The sequence below is a fragment of the Neurospora tetrasperma genome, assembly GCF_000213175.1.
Source record: "Neurospora tetrasperma FGSC 2508 unplaced genomic scaffold NEUTE1scaffold_6, whole genome shotgun sequence".
Classification (NCBI taxonomy): Eukaryota; Fungi; Ascomycota; class Sordariomycetes; order Sordariales; family Sordariaceae; genus Neurospora; species Neurospora tetrasperma.
In genome coordinates, this window is record NW_009799104.1 from 1,204,223 (window position 1) to 1,216,988 (window position 12,766).

Sequence of the window (12,766 nt, forward strand, 5' to 3'; positions counted from 1 at the left end):
ACGGCGACCACTGAAGCCGTCCCGTCCCGGCGTGTCAATCCCGTCCTTGTTCTTTATTTCAACAACAACACTTTGTCGCCTAATAACTGTTTTCACATCCGGATGTCCAACATCCCCTGATTCGGGTGGAAAAGACGAGAACCGTTCCAGGACACGAGGAGTCCCTAGAACGAATTACTTGGCCATTCCCGTTTGTTTCGGATTTAATTTCCCACCCAACTTCATCTGCTAAAAGCTTCACTGCCCATCCATCGACTTTACCTACATAAGGACCGCTCCAGTTATCAAGGTCACAAGGTCCAATATTTGGGGCGTTTGCTGGTCAACACCATCCTCACCATTCACCAATTGGAATTAGCATCATCGGTTTACAGCTTTCATCGATCCTTGAGCATCCTACGACGACGCGCGTTCAAATCCGATATCAACGACACTTGCCGCCCCTGACCTTTTCCGTTCACTGTTCATAGTATCCCAGAACCCTGATGCTGGCAACCCGACTTTAGGTTTTGGGATGCGATCATGACCGCCCAATTGGTGGCATCCGAGCTTGCCAACCTCATCCAGGAAAGCAAGCGCAAAAATAATGACTTGCGCCAGGTCCGTATCTCACTCAGCTCTAGTCCAACTACAAAGAATCGTTCATTGACTATTCCTGAGTTAGGCTGCTGAAAAGTCTCTGGAGGAGCTCAAGAGTCTAAAAGTGACATCTGAAGCCCAAATATCTGCTGGTGTGTCTTTGCTGTTCTTCACCTTCCTCACTGCCCAGGGGATAACTGCCGCCCACGTGTGTTTGATAGAAGCTTACACTCGTCTAGAACTCTCTCAACGATCCAACTTTGTTAACCCATTTATCATCGCTTGCGGCACCAAAAATGTCAAGTTCACCGGAATTGCCATTGTTTGTCTTCAGCGGCTCATTGCATCACGCGCCCTACCCAGGTTCAAGCTGAGCCAGGTTCTTGAAGCATTGCAACAGGCCACGTCAGCGGGACTAGATGTCCAACTAAAGATCCTCCAAGCTCTTCCGTCTTTACTCTCCAACTACGCCGCCGAGGTGAAAGGCGAGCTTCTGGTTACCGCCCTCAACATATGCTTCATCTTGCAGTCTAGTAAAAATGCTATTGTCAACAATGCTTCGGCGGCAACCCTCCAGCAGCTTGTGGTGTCGGTCTTTGACAAAGTTGTAGCTGAAGATGGTGAGTGGCTCATCCTACGCAATGATATAAAAGGCCGAGTATCGTGATTCTAACCACTATTCGCAGGCGCTGGGGGCGATGTCGAATATGTTGGGGAGGCTCCGTCTCAGCAAGGGCCGGTACCAGTCCAGGCTGCGGCTATGGATGCATACAGGGTATTTACTCTTCCCCTTTTCCTGCACGGGCCATCACGTACTGATTAAACAGGTATTCAACGATATTTGCCTGTTGACAGAGAACCAACGACCCGAGTATCTCCGGTTCTCTGGCATGCCCCAGACGTTCGGTCTTGAACTCATAGAATCGGTCTTGACCAACCACGCTGCCATCTTCACCACTCACCCAGAGCAGGCCGATATTTTACGCACTCGGGTTATGCCCTTCATCATTAGTGCTCTTCGCGGTAAACCGAACTTTGCAACCAGTGTCCGTCTTGTCCGCATTTTGTTCACTTTACTCCGACGTCACCTTACTATTCTCCCCTCTGAGAGCGGAGATGCACTCGACATCCTGACCCAACTGCTGGACCAGGACACTGCATTGTGGAAGAGGTCACTCTGCATGGAAGTATTCAGAGGCATCTTCGCCGATCATGCCTTGCTCCGGCGTGTTTTCATGCTTTACGATGCCAAAGAGGGCGAGAAGAACATTCTCAAAAACCTGACGGCTGCGTTTGTGCGCGTCAGTACAGAGAAGCCAACTGTGATTGGTCTCGGGCTCCAATCCACATTACCAGTCGCCAACCCATATGCAAATGCCGTTGCTTCTACGGACCAGGCCATGCTGGAGGCCAGTGGCGTTACAGGCATCATATCTGGTTCCGTCAGCTCAGATGGCCATAACACGGGCATCAGCACTCACTGGAGCACCATGCGCTCTCCTTGCATAGATCAGCTTGATAAGACGGATCCCCCAAGTATCCCAGAGTCATATGTGTATAGCCTAACCTTGGCCTGCATAACTTCCCTGTCAGAAGGTCTGGCAAAGTTCATACTCCCTCTTACCGTGCCTACCGAGGGACGAAGGAAAAAGAGTGTGAAGCCAGAGGGCGGCCGTGACTCGCCTGCTCTGACCGCCGATGAGAGACCCAGTACACCCAGTGAAGGGTTGAAGAATCGGGAGAGATCAGCGTCGTCCAAGCGAAACCCACTTCCAGTCAATCCGCTAACGCTGGAGACTCACCCTTTATACCCAGAAATCAAAGTATGCGCCGCTTTCATCGATGAATGCTGGCCGGCGATTCTTGCTACATGTTCTACGTTCCTATACTCTGCACTGGACTCGGAGTACTACCATGGCCTGGTTAGGGCCTTTCAGAAGTTCGCCCATGTGGCCGGATTGCTCCAGCTCACTACTCCCCGTGATGCCTTTCTCACCACGCTTGGTAAAGCGGCAGTGCCGCCCAATGTCTTTACGGCTTGCCTCAATTCCAACTCATCCAGGAGGGACACTCCACTATCAGCAACTTCGGAGACAGGCAGCAGCTTGTTTAGCAACGCTCGCGGCTTGCTTACCACAGAAAGCGCCTCGGCCCAGGCAGCAGAAAAGCAAAGGCAGCAATCGATGGACATAACTCCAGCTACACTTAACACCCGGAACTTGTTGTGTCTTCGGGCTCTTCTGAACCTTGGCATTGCTCTGGGTCCTACGTTGTCTTCAACTTGGAGAATTCTCTTGGAGACTTTGCAACAAGCTGACTTTGTCTTGTTTACATCGGGCAAAGCTGCAGGAAGAACACCTCTGGCGACCAGGGGCCCAGATCAACAAGCCGAGCAGGAAGCCAACGTACTATTGTCGAATTTCAACACCGAGATTCGCGCAGTAGAGACTGCTGCTTCCCGACTTTTCGAGAGCACGGCTGACTTTCCCAATTCTGCCTTTGTGGAAATTGTGGAGGCAGTGTGCGCTCTTCTCGTCAAGCATGTCGAGACTACTTCTGAGACCACGGGGCAAGCGCAACTATCACCTCCCCCGGGGCCCCTTCGCACCCCCACTTTTACACACAAAAGGGTTCTCAGTATCACAACTTCTCCGGGAGCAGGTGCCAACCAGGAAGATCAGTTTGCCCTTGCCAAGCTGGGAGATCTTGCTTCTATCAACATGGAGCGGTTGCTCTCCTATCCTCCGGAGGTATCGGGCTGGACGCCGTTGATTACCGAGCTTATCGACACACTTAGTTCCTCTACTAATACTCCTCCGGTCAGAGCGCGCGCTGCTGAAACGCTTGTGCGTATTCTTCTAGAGGCTGCTGGATCTATTGCAACTCAGCAGGAAGACGTTCGTGGCCCGATTCAGATCCGTATCCTCGAGGCTTTCCATAATTCGCTATCATCTCTTCGAGTCGAAGGTCGGGAGGTGTCCCTTAGCAATCACGCCACCGACATGGACATTCACCGAATTGTACTCGAAGGCCTCAAAGGCCTGCTTGAGAACTGCGGCGAGAGTCTTGTTCAAGGCTGGGATACCATCTTCGCCATTATCGATACAATTTTCGTCAAAGAAGATCTCCCAAAAGACTCTTCATCCACCACGACACCCCGACTTATGACGCGCTCAGTCAAACTAATCCGACCTTCCTTTGCTTCTTTGCAGCTAATATGCTCCGACTTCTTACCCTCGCTACCTAACCTTTGCTTTCTTAACCTTGTTGACACCCTATACAAGTTTTGTACGCAAGATGATGACCTCAATGTCGCATTGACTGTAAGTCACCTACGCCCATATGAGTTGTGACAACGCTAACATTAGACAGACTGTCACGTTCTTCTGGGCCATCTCAGACTTTCTTTCTAGCAATAGCAAGAGCATGTCTCTCACGCAGGACATGGTTAATGACTCGGGTGATGAAGCGCTTCTCAAGCTGGCTGCTGATCCCTCCCATCAAGATTCTGGAGGGGCGCTGTGGATGCTCCTTCTCCTGAGACTCACTTCAGTCGCCACAGATCAGAGACTAGAGCTGAGAAATAGTGAGTTTTTTTCTGAGGTCCGTGGTGTCGTGAGACTCACTAACAGGTTCCGTAGGTGCCGTCCAAACTCTGCTTCGGATCATATCTGCTTACGGGGATAGCCTGAGTCCTGAGGCCTGGTTGATCTGCATCAGATCTGTGATTCTGAGGCTTCTGGCATCGATAGAGGACGAGCTTCGGGCAGTTCACACGTCTCCAGCCAAAGCAAGAGACCAAGAGGGCTGGACAGACACGGCTAACGTCATCATCCGAGGCGTTTCTGGACTGTTTTCTTCTTACCTCCAGGTACTTTTGGGTCATGAGGACTTCGCCACCACCTGGCAGCAGCTTCTCGGACACTTTGCGAGAATGCTGGACGTCCAGATACTCGACATTAATGCATCCGTCTACAGCGCTGTTCGCGAAATTCTCAGGAGCTGTGCTGAGCATGTTCAGCCAAGACTTGGCAAGGGCAGCTTGGATTTAACGTGGGATCTCTGGTCCAGGGGAATTCCAGTTCCTGAGGACGGAAAGGACGATAAGTCAGCGGACAATCAAAAGTGCCTTTTGGTTTGGGTTGAAGCACTGCTAGAACTCTATGGCCTCATTAAAGATGATTTTGGCGTGGAGAGGATTAGACGGATGCTTACCCTGCTCAGAGACGCCATGCAACATGCCACTCCCGGAGCATACGCCAGCGACACCGAGTATGTCACACCCTTGCAAGGTCGGATCCTCCAGGTATTCTGCACAGTCCAGACAGACGTACCAAGAGTTCCATCCGCCATGATCACCCAGATAGCTGAGTTCGTCTCCCTGGCATTTGCCCAGGAGAACCCCGACAAGGCGGCGTCAGAAAAGCGCACATTCGTTGCCATGTCAAAGGAGAGCATGTCTATTTTGCAGTCCCTCGTCATCAAGCATGCAGCCGAGACTGACATCTACGAAACCGGAGCGTTCGCCGCGGCGCTCGCAGCCCTGGCCAAACCCATTATCCTCAAGTACAAGTTCAAGATCGTTACCAAGTCATCACAGCCGTGGAGAGAAGCGACAAAGACAGTCCTAGCTGTGCTCAAGGCAACACTTCCCCACATCCGCGCGATAGATAAAGCTCGATCGACCGTCCAGGAGATATGGCAGATCATCGTATCCATCGCCAACGGGATCATCAGCGCCGACTGCTCCATCGCGCCCAGCGGCACGGACATCATGGACGACCAGAAGTTCGACATCTCCTCATTCCACAAGCTAAGGGAGCTCATCATCCCGGCTCTCGGCGCCGAGGTGATTCTTGATAAGACCAGGAAAGTCTACGCCGAAGGTCTCTTCCGGACATCCATCATCCACGCTCCCGCACCCGCCGAAGCTCTGATCATCTACGGCTCTGAGGACCATCACCACGACAACACCACCAACGGCAATCCCAACGGAAACGGAAGTGACGCAGTCGTAGACCTCGACCTCCTCTACAAACAACGACGCGGCCGCACCATCGACCCCCCGCCAACCCACCGCAGCGCAATGGCAGAAGTTTGTCTCGACGAACTCTTTGCTTTGGTCGCCATCCACGAGGAGGAGGACGAGTCTCCTCCCTCCAAACCCACCTCTACCTCATCCCCCACTCAAGAACCCATCGGTACCACCTCTTCTTCTTCTTCTTCTTCTCCCCCTGACAAAACAACCATCCACGGATCCACCCACCCTCTCTACGTCCACCTCGCCCTAACCGCTGCCCCCTACCTGATCCTGCGCTGCGCGCTCTCCATCCGTTCGTACGTCGCCGACCAGCCTTTGCGCGGCTGTATGCCGCAACCTTTATCGCAGCGGAAGGAACTCTATCGTATCTTACGGGGGCTTGTGGACTTGCGATCGGAACCGGACGCGATTCCGGATACGCCGAATGTGGATAGCGAGACCAAGAAGCATTTGTTAAGGTTGTATCCGTTGCTGGTGAGCATGGTGAAGGTGGCGGGGACGAGTGGGGATAATAGGGTTTTGGGTATGGTGGGGGAGGCGTTGGATGTGGTGGGTGGGGAGTTGGGGTGTAAGTGATCATTTGTAAGTGAGAAGGGGGGGAGGTTGGAAGGGGAGAGATGGGGGAATGGGGAAGGATGATACAAATGGAAAAGGGGGAACTGTAAGTGGAAGGTGGGACAGAGGATGGCAAAACGCAGAAGAGATGGATGGGATGTGGAAGACGGAGTGAGTGCTAATGGACGTTGAATGGGTTTTTTCCCCAGCCCATCAGAAAAGTTGGTCGGTAATGAGTAAGGATGTTGTATTTTAGATGGTTTACGAGCAAGTAGTAGTAGTAGTAGAGCGAGATCATTCAATTATGTTATGTTTAGTCTTTTCAGGCCCATTTCGTTCTTACACAAACGTTAGCATGACTTGGATAAGAAAGTGATGTGATTAACAAATTCGTCCATACTAAACGCCATGCATGCTACTAGGGTGTTTCGGGCCCAAACGAGTAAGTAGGGTCATATCGCCATGCTCTTCTTCCAATACGTACAATGCTATGTTCGGTGTTCTTCCAACCTCTTTTTGTTACAACCATCGCACAGGAAGGGGAGGAGGAAGGGTAAGTAATAATACAACCACAACCGGGCGTCAAAAAAAATGGAAACTCTCTTCGCATCCATCTGTTTCTTGTCTTGCCTCTCAATTTGAATCGACTCAAACATCAACCCAACCAGTAAATATTCGGCTCATGCCTAGGCCACTGGATTTCCTCTTCCCTCTTCTTGACCTTTGTCTTCTCGTTCTCACAGCCCGACTAGCGCTGCTTAGTAGCCTGATCGAACCCCTTGACGATATCGTCCACCGGGGACTCCTGCTTAGCGACACCACCGGGCAAAGCCTTTTGCGAATCCGCCTCTTGCTGCTCGCCCTGCTGCTGCTGCTTCTCCAGCAACTGTTTGGCCATCGCCTTTGCCTGCGCATCACCCACCTTGCCATAGACGCTCAGAGCAGTAGCAATCATCCCGCCAATATCGCCCACATTACCCGGCACCACCACCGCCGTGCCCTCCTTGGCCAACTTGCCAAACGCATCGACGTACTTCTCCGCCACGCTCAGACTGACGGCATTCTGCGCTGCTCCCTGGCCCTCCGCAATCGCCCTCGCCACCGCCTCAATGCCCCCCGCGGTAGCCACCGCCTTCAACCTGATGGCCTCCGCCTGACCGCTGGCGCGGTTAATCTGCTCGGCCTTCATCGCTTCAGAGGCCAAGATGACGCTCTGCTTCTTACCCTCGGCGATGTTGATGGCTGACTGGCGCTGACCTTCGGACTCGAGGATCTCGGCACGCTTGGACCGCTCGGCGGTGACTTGGCGGTGCATGGCTTCCACGACGGGCTTGGGCGCGTGGATGTCCCGGATCTCGTAACGCAAGCAGGTCACGCCCCAGGCTTGGGCGGCTTCGTTGATGGCGGCTGTGATGTTGGTGTTGAGGGCGGCGCGCTCTTTCAAAACGTGGTCGAGGGTGAGTTGGCCAATCTCAGAGCGCATGGTTGTTTGGGCGAGTTGGGAGATGGCGTATTCGGCGTCTTCAACGCCGTAGCTGTTTAACAGATAGGGTGGGGAGGTTAGTTATGAATAATTGTTACCGATGGGTGATTCAATGGATGGGGGAAGAAGGCAAAAGAGGGGAAGGGAAAGAAAGATAAAAGACGTACCTCGCCTTGTAAGCATCAAACACCCTCGTGTACAAAACACCATCGAGCTCGAGCGTGACGTTGTCGGCCGTGATGGCGCTCTGGCTGGGGATCTCGTGAGCAACTTCCTTCAGCGACTTGACGTAGGCAATGCGGTCGATGAAGGGGATCAGGATCGCCAGACCGGGCTGCAGGATCCTGTTGAATTTGCCCATGCGTTCAACGATCCAGGCTGTCTGTTGGGGCACGAAGCGGATGATGGTGTTGGCCGGTAGCGAGGGCTTCTGGAAGTACGTGGGGATGCCGCCGCCGCCACCGAAGCCGCCCGTGGGGATGGCATGGTTGGCGCTTGTGTGGAAGTTTGATACTGCTGTCGAGGAAGTCGGGGCTGTTGTGGAAGCGGGGAGCAGAGTTCGACGACGGGTCGAGAGGGATCGCGCCGAGGTGGCCGTGGCCGATGTGAGGAGTCTTTGCTGATGTCGCGCGAGGGGCGCAAGGGCCCTTTGTGTTGTCGCTGCTGTCATGGTCATGGCTGTGTATATGTGTGTATGTGTGGATGTCGACCACAAGCAATTGCCCGTTGCTGTCGTCGGTTCGGTCGGTGGGTTTGTTGGTGTTTTGGAGTTGAACTGAATGGCCGCCGTTGGAGGCTCTGAAGCTCCCGTACAGTGTACAGCTGCGGTGCGGGTAGGTACGGGGGTACCTACGTCAGAAAGCGGATTGCCTGAAGGAGCTTGGGGCATTGGATCCACTTAAGCTACCATAGCAATGTGAAGGATTGACCCGGACTAGGCCAATCATCAGAAGCCTCGCAGCCTTGTGCATGCTGACAGCCCCACTCGAGATGTGAACTTTGTCTTCGTTGTGCAAAGAGAGACGGGCCAACAACAACTTAACTTGAACTTCAACACAGCATCACACCATAACCACTTTTGCCCTTCTGTTTTGGGCTAATTCTCCTCATTTCTAACCGATTAAAAAGCAGCCGCGTACAGATTGGAGTATCAGATTATCTCGTCGGCACTCGAGGCAGCAATGGACACCAGCAGATCAGCCGTTGACCCTCATTTAATGCGAAACGAATGGACCGATCCTACAGCCAGGCGAGCTGGGCCTGGACACGGCAGGCTACGCAGGGGCGCGGCCGAGAAAACAAGCATCAGACTGAACCCAGCGAGCCCATTCGTTCACACGCGATATGTATGATATTCTTAGGTTGCAAGATAGTCGCCAGCTCTCTTCTGACACAAGTTCAACGGTCGACAAGATCCTTCCAATGAGAGTCTTCTCCGACGTCCCACAAGAGTCAGCTCCGGGGCCTAATCCAGTTCCTGGTACGGCTCCAGGGAGGCCCTTGTCATACCATGTATAGTAGCGATCCGCGAAAGCATAATCGAACATGTAGTCTTCTTTCTACTCACGGCGTCTCTCTCTTGAAGACACAACTGGATCTTTCCCTTCATCATTCACGATAAGCATACATCACCATGGCCGACTACCATGAACTCAACCATCTACCCCAGGGCCAGGGTGAATATGACGAAAGGTTACATTTTGCTCCAGTCTCCGAAACAACAAGTTATAACGGAGCTTCGATAGAGGATGTGTCTCAGAAGGGACTGGACAAGTCCATGACAGCCGTGGCATATGAAGAGGTTGCGCCCGAATGGCCTCAGGGTCCTCAGAAAATCGCACCCAAAGGGTATATCTGGTGGATCGGGACAGTCGGCGATTTCATTTTGAGTGTCACGCCAGTGGCCTTCTTTGGTATGGTTTACATGCACTCGAGTCAAAAGGTCTCTTTGCTGACTCCAAGTCACACAGTTATTGCTGCCCTCGCTATTCAATTGGAAGGTCAACCGACATATAACAACGAACATGGTGAAAGCCTCGTCGAAGCCACCAAACTAGCCCCCACCATCTATCCCATCGTTTTTGCGGCTGTAGCAAGCAGATTCTACAAAATACTTGGTCTGTGGAGTACCACCCGATCTCAAGGCATCTCCATCGGTGCCCTCGAGCAGATTCTTGGGAGTCAGAGCTTCGCCGGAAGTCTATTTCGCTTGTTCAGCGTGCGATCCCACATCAGCCTGGGTATCATGATCCTTCTCACATGGGCTCTCTCACCCCTTGGCGGCCAGAGCTCGTCGCGTCTAATCTTCACAACGATCCAAGTGTCGGACTCCAAGGCACTCGTGTATTACTCTACAACAGACTCCGAGTCAGCTTTCTCCTCGGCGAGCGGCCTCCAGGTAGCATCCTCAGCTACAAATTCTCTCTTCACTTCCAGCCTTATGGCAGCTGAAGGGCAGAGGCGGTCCACGACTGACCTTTGGGCGCGGCCCAGAATCCCTCGCCTCATAGATCCATCGAATGACGATTGGCAAACAATCCATCAAGCCGCAATGGAGGAAGTGGACTATGCCTCCTTAATCGGCATCAAGATTCTAGGGCTTGCAAATTTCAACGCAACCACCTCCTACAGCTTGACGGCTGAAGCAACATACAATGATCTCGACTGCAAACAGGTGCAAAGCGGCGCCTCAGTCAACGAAACACTCGCTTACATACCTGCGGATAGATGGACTACTCCGAAATACTATGTCGACAAGAAGAATGACACAACCGGCAAACGACTCCCTGGTTACACCGAACCCATTGGATCACCGGACAACAAAAGAGCCAGCTTCTTTGTTACTTCAGACTATTCAACACCAGAGCGGACGTCAGGTGGACACCTTCACATCATGTTTGGTTCCCATGAGGGAGACCACACCTACACCTTGTACAACTGCACTCTCCGAAACGTCCCAGTCGAGGTCGACATCCTCTGCTCATCGCCACTTGGCTGCGGTGCCCAACGAGTCCGGCGCTCCAAATCACCGCAATGGGACCAAGGTGACGCCCATTCTCCCTTTACCCTAGAAATGCCTGTCGTGCACAACATCCTCTTGAATTTCCCCTTTGCGGCGGGCTTTTTCGACAACGGAAGTCCCACATACCAATCCTCAATCGACAACTACCTCCGCGGCATCACCCAGTTCCCCTTCAAGCTGAACTATCTCAGCCCCTGGCCCACCAACATTACAGACGAAGCTTTTTCCAAGCGTCTCACCCTCCTGTTAAACACGTACTATTACGCCTCGCTCGACCCTTTTACCGCCACCGACTCCAACTACTCCAAGTTCCCCGTAGACACCGATCACATCATGTCTCAGCCCGTCTACCCCGGCCCCTATCTATACAGCGGATACCAAGGCGCATCAATGGTCATGGTCAACAACGCCACCGAGTCCACCCGTCGCGAGATCTACGGACTGAACCGGCAATGGGTCGCCATCCTCATTCTGTGCACAAGTATCCTGCAGATCCTGTCGCTTGCCGGCCTGTTCCTACGGTTAACCACGCCGGCACCGGATATCCTCGACCATGCTTCGAGCTTGACGCGCGAGAATCCGTTTATACCAGTTCCTAAAGGCGGGTCGGCCATTGGTGGGCCGGAAAGAGCGCGGATACTAAGGAGGATGAGGGTCAAGATGGCGGATGTGAGGCCAGATGAGCAGATTGGGTATGTGGCACTTGTAGCGACGACGGGAATGCTGGACCAGGGTGTTAATGCGCATGGGGAGGTCATTCCTACTAGGGCCTTGAGTCGGTGGAAGCTGTATTGGTAATGGTGTCGCCGGAATTTGTTCCTTCACTTGAAACTGCTGTTGAGATGTTGGGTTTTTGGAATTCCACCTTATTCATGCCTTCCATGCTATTCAAATCCTGCATTTAAGTGTCATATCATGTCGTGGTGTGTCTTACCTTACCATGACGCCAACGACTAGAATTTTCGAAACCAATTCGTCCAGCGCACCTCTACTCCTCTTTCTTTCTTTCTTCCTTCCTTCATCTTGCTCTTGATCTTGGCTTATTCGTCCTCACCATCCCCATCCGCCCCCACCCCCCCCCCCAAAAAAAAAACCTCAACCAACAAAGACATCCTATCCCCGACCCTTCACAACCCGTGATACCCTAACCGGTTCCATCATCTTAGTCATTACAAATTCCTAGCAGCAGGGTACCTCACACAAACCGGACACATGCCCGACATGTCCAGCATCTGGGCTAGCTCTCTGCATTGCCGCTCTGGGCACATTGCTCTTCTTCCTCTTCTTCTCAGGCTTGCTCTCCTCATCATTCTTCTTCGTCTTGCGCGACGGCAGGGCCAGTATCGCACCGTGATGTAGTGCCAGCAGTCGTATTGGCCTTTTTGGATTATGCACATTTTGTTTCTTTCCGTGATTTGATGAGGTGAAGTTGGTGTAGAGATGATACCTTACCTTACCTTACCTAGTCAGTGGTTAGGCTTCTGCTGGTTTTAGAGTTTTTTTTTGTTAATGGTCCAATTGACTGCAAGTTGGCGCGGTCATTCCTTGAGGGTATTTATATCTCGAGGTCATCCAATGTTCGTTTCTGTTGTTATCCATCCACTCACTCCTGGGTGGCGTCTCTTGATGCCTGGAGGAAATGGGATCAATGACGGATTTTCTGTTCACCTGGCTTGCGTGGACGATATTGAATCGTGTTCGATGGACACGTGCCTTGAATGGGTCATGGTGTTTGTAGACAATGTTCGTGAAGTGGAGTTTCCAGGATCGAAGATGACGGGGTAATCGATATCTTGACGTAACGAGTCCCGAGAAAAATCTGCGTCATAACTTGGGGAGGGTATAATCATTTCATACAGAGGAGGTACCTTAACAGTGAAGCGAACATCGCGGGGGTGATGGACTTCGTCCCTTACATGTATTGTTCAATCATTTGAACAGTTATTGTGCACATGAGTCTACATCAGTATTCATTGTTCACTAACAAAGTCCCATTATCCTTCTGAGTATGGTAGATACTCTCTTACACTCAGAAGTTTTTTAGTCAAAGCCATTGTATTCAAAATCCTAGATCTGTTAGAGAATG

General features: G+C 52.2%; 4 protein-coding genes across 4 annotated transcripts; 2 read left to right on the forward strand and 2 right to left on the reverse strand.

Annotated features, from left to right (window-relative positions):
* Positions 1–522: 522 nt before the first annotated feature.
* On the forward strand, positions 523–6,196 carry NEUTE1DRAFT_50093 (uncharacterized protein; the record flags this gene model as incomplete). The annotated part of the gene is made up of 7 exons (XM_009855598.1): positions 523–600; positions 665–731; positions 819–1,199; positions 1,266–1,354; positions 1,452–3,902; positions 3,952–4,165; positions 4,221–6,196. 7 exons carry the CDS (start codon positions 523–525, stop codon positions 6,194–6,196), a joined length of 5,256 nt encoding a protein of 1,751 aa, XP_009853900.1.
* Positions 6,197–6,622: 426 nt separating this feature from the next.
* NEUTE1DRAFT_68698 (uncharacterized protein) lies at positions 6,623–8,403 on the reverse strand (the record flags this gene model as incomplete). The annotated part of the gene is made up of 2 exons (XM_009855893.1): positions 6,623–7,710; positions 7,826–8,403. The coding sequence occupies 2 exons, from the start codon at positions 8,332–8,334 to the stop codon at positions 6,924–6,926; spliced, it is 1,296 nt and encodes a 431-aa protein (XP_009854195.1).
* A 771-nt stretch (positions 8,404–9,174) lies between these two features.
* NEUTE1DRAFT_148613 (uncharacterized protein) lies at positions 9,175–11,478 on the forward strand (the record flags this gene model as incomplete). Its single annotated transcript, XM_009855894.1, has 2 exons — positions 9,175–9,571; positions 9,629–11,478. The coding sequence occupies 2 exons, from the start codon at positions 9,292–9,294 to the stop codon at positions 11,476–11,478; spliced, it is 2,130 nt and encodes a 709-aa protein (XP_009854196.1).
* Positions 11,479–11,807: 329 nt separating this feature from the next.
* On the reverse strand, positions 11,808–12,734 carry NEUTE1DRAFT_112750 (uncharacterized protein; the record flags this gene model as incomplete). Its single annotated transcript, XM_009855895.1, has 5 exons — positions 11,808–11,824; positions 11,886–12,058; positions 12,133–12,142; positions 12,288–12,393; positions 12,708–12,734. The coding sequence occupies 5 exons, from the start codon at positions 12,732–12,734 to the stop codon at positions 11,808–11,810; spliced, it is 333 nt and encodes a 110-aa protein (XP_009854197.1).
* Positions 12,735–12,766: the final 32 nt, after the last annotated feature.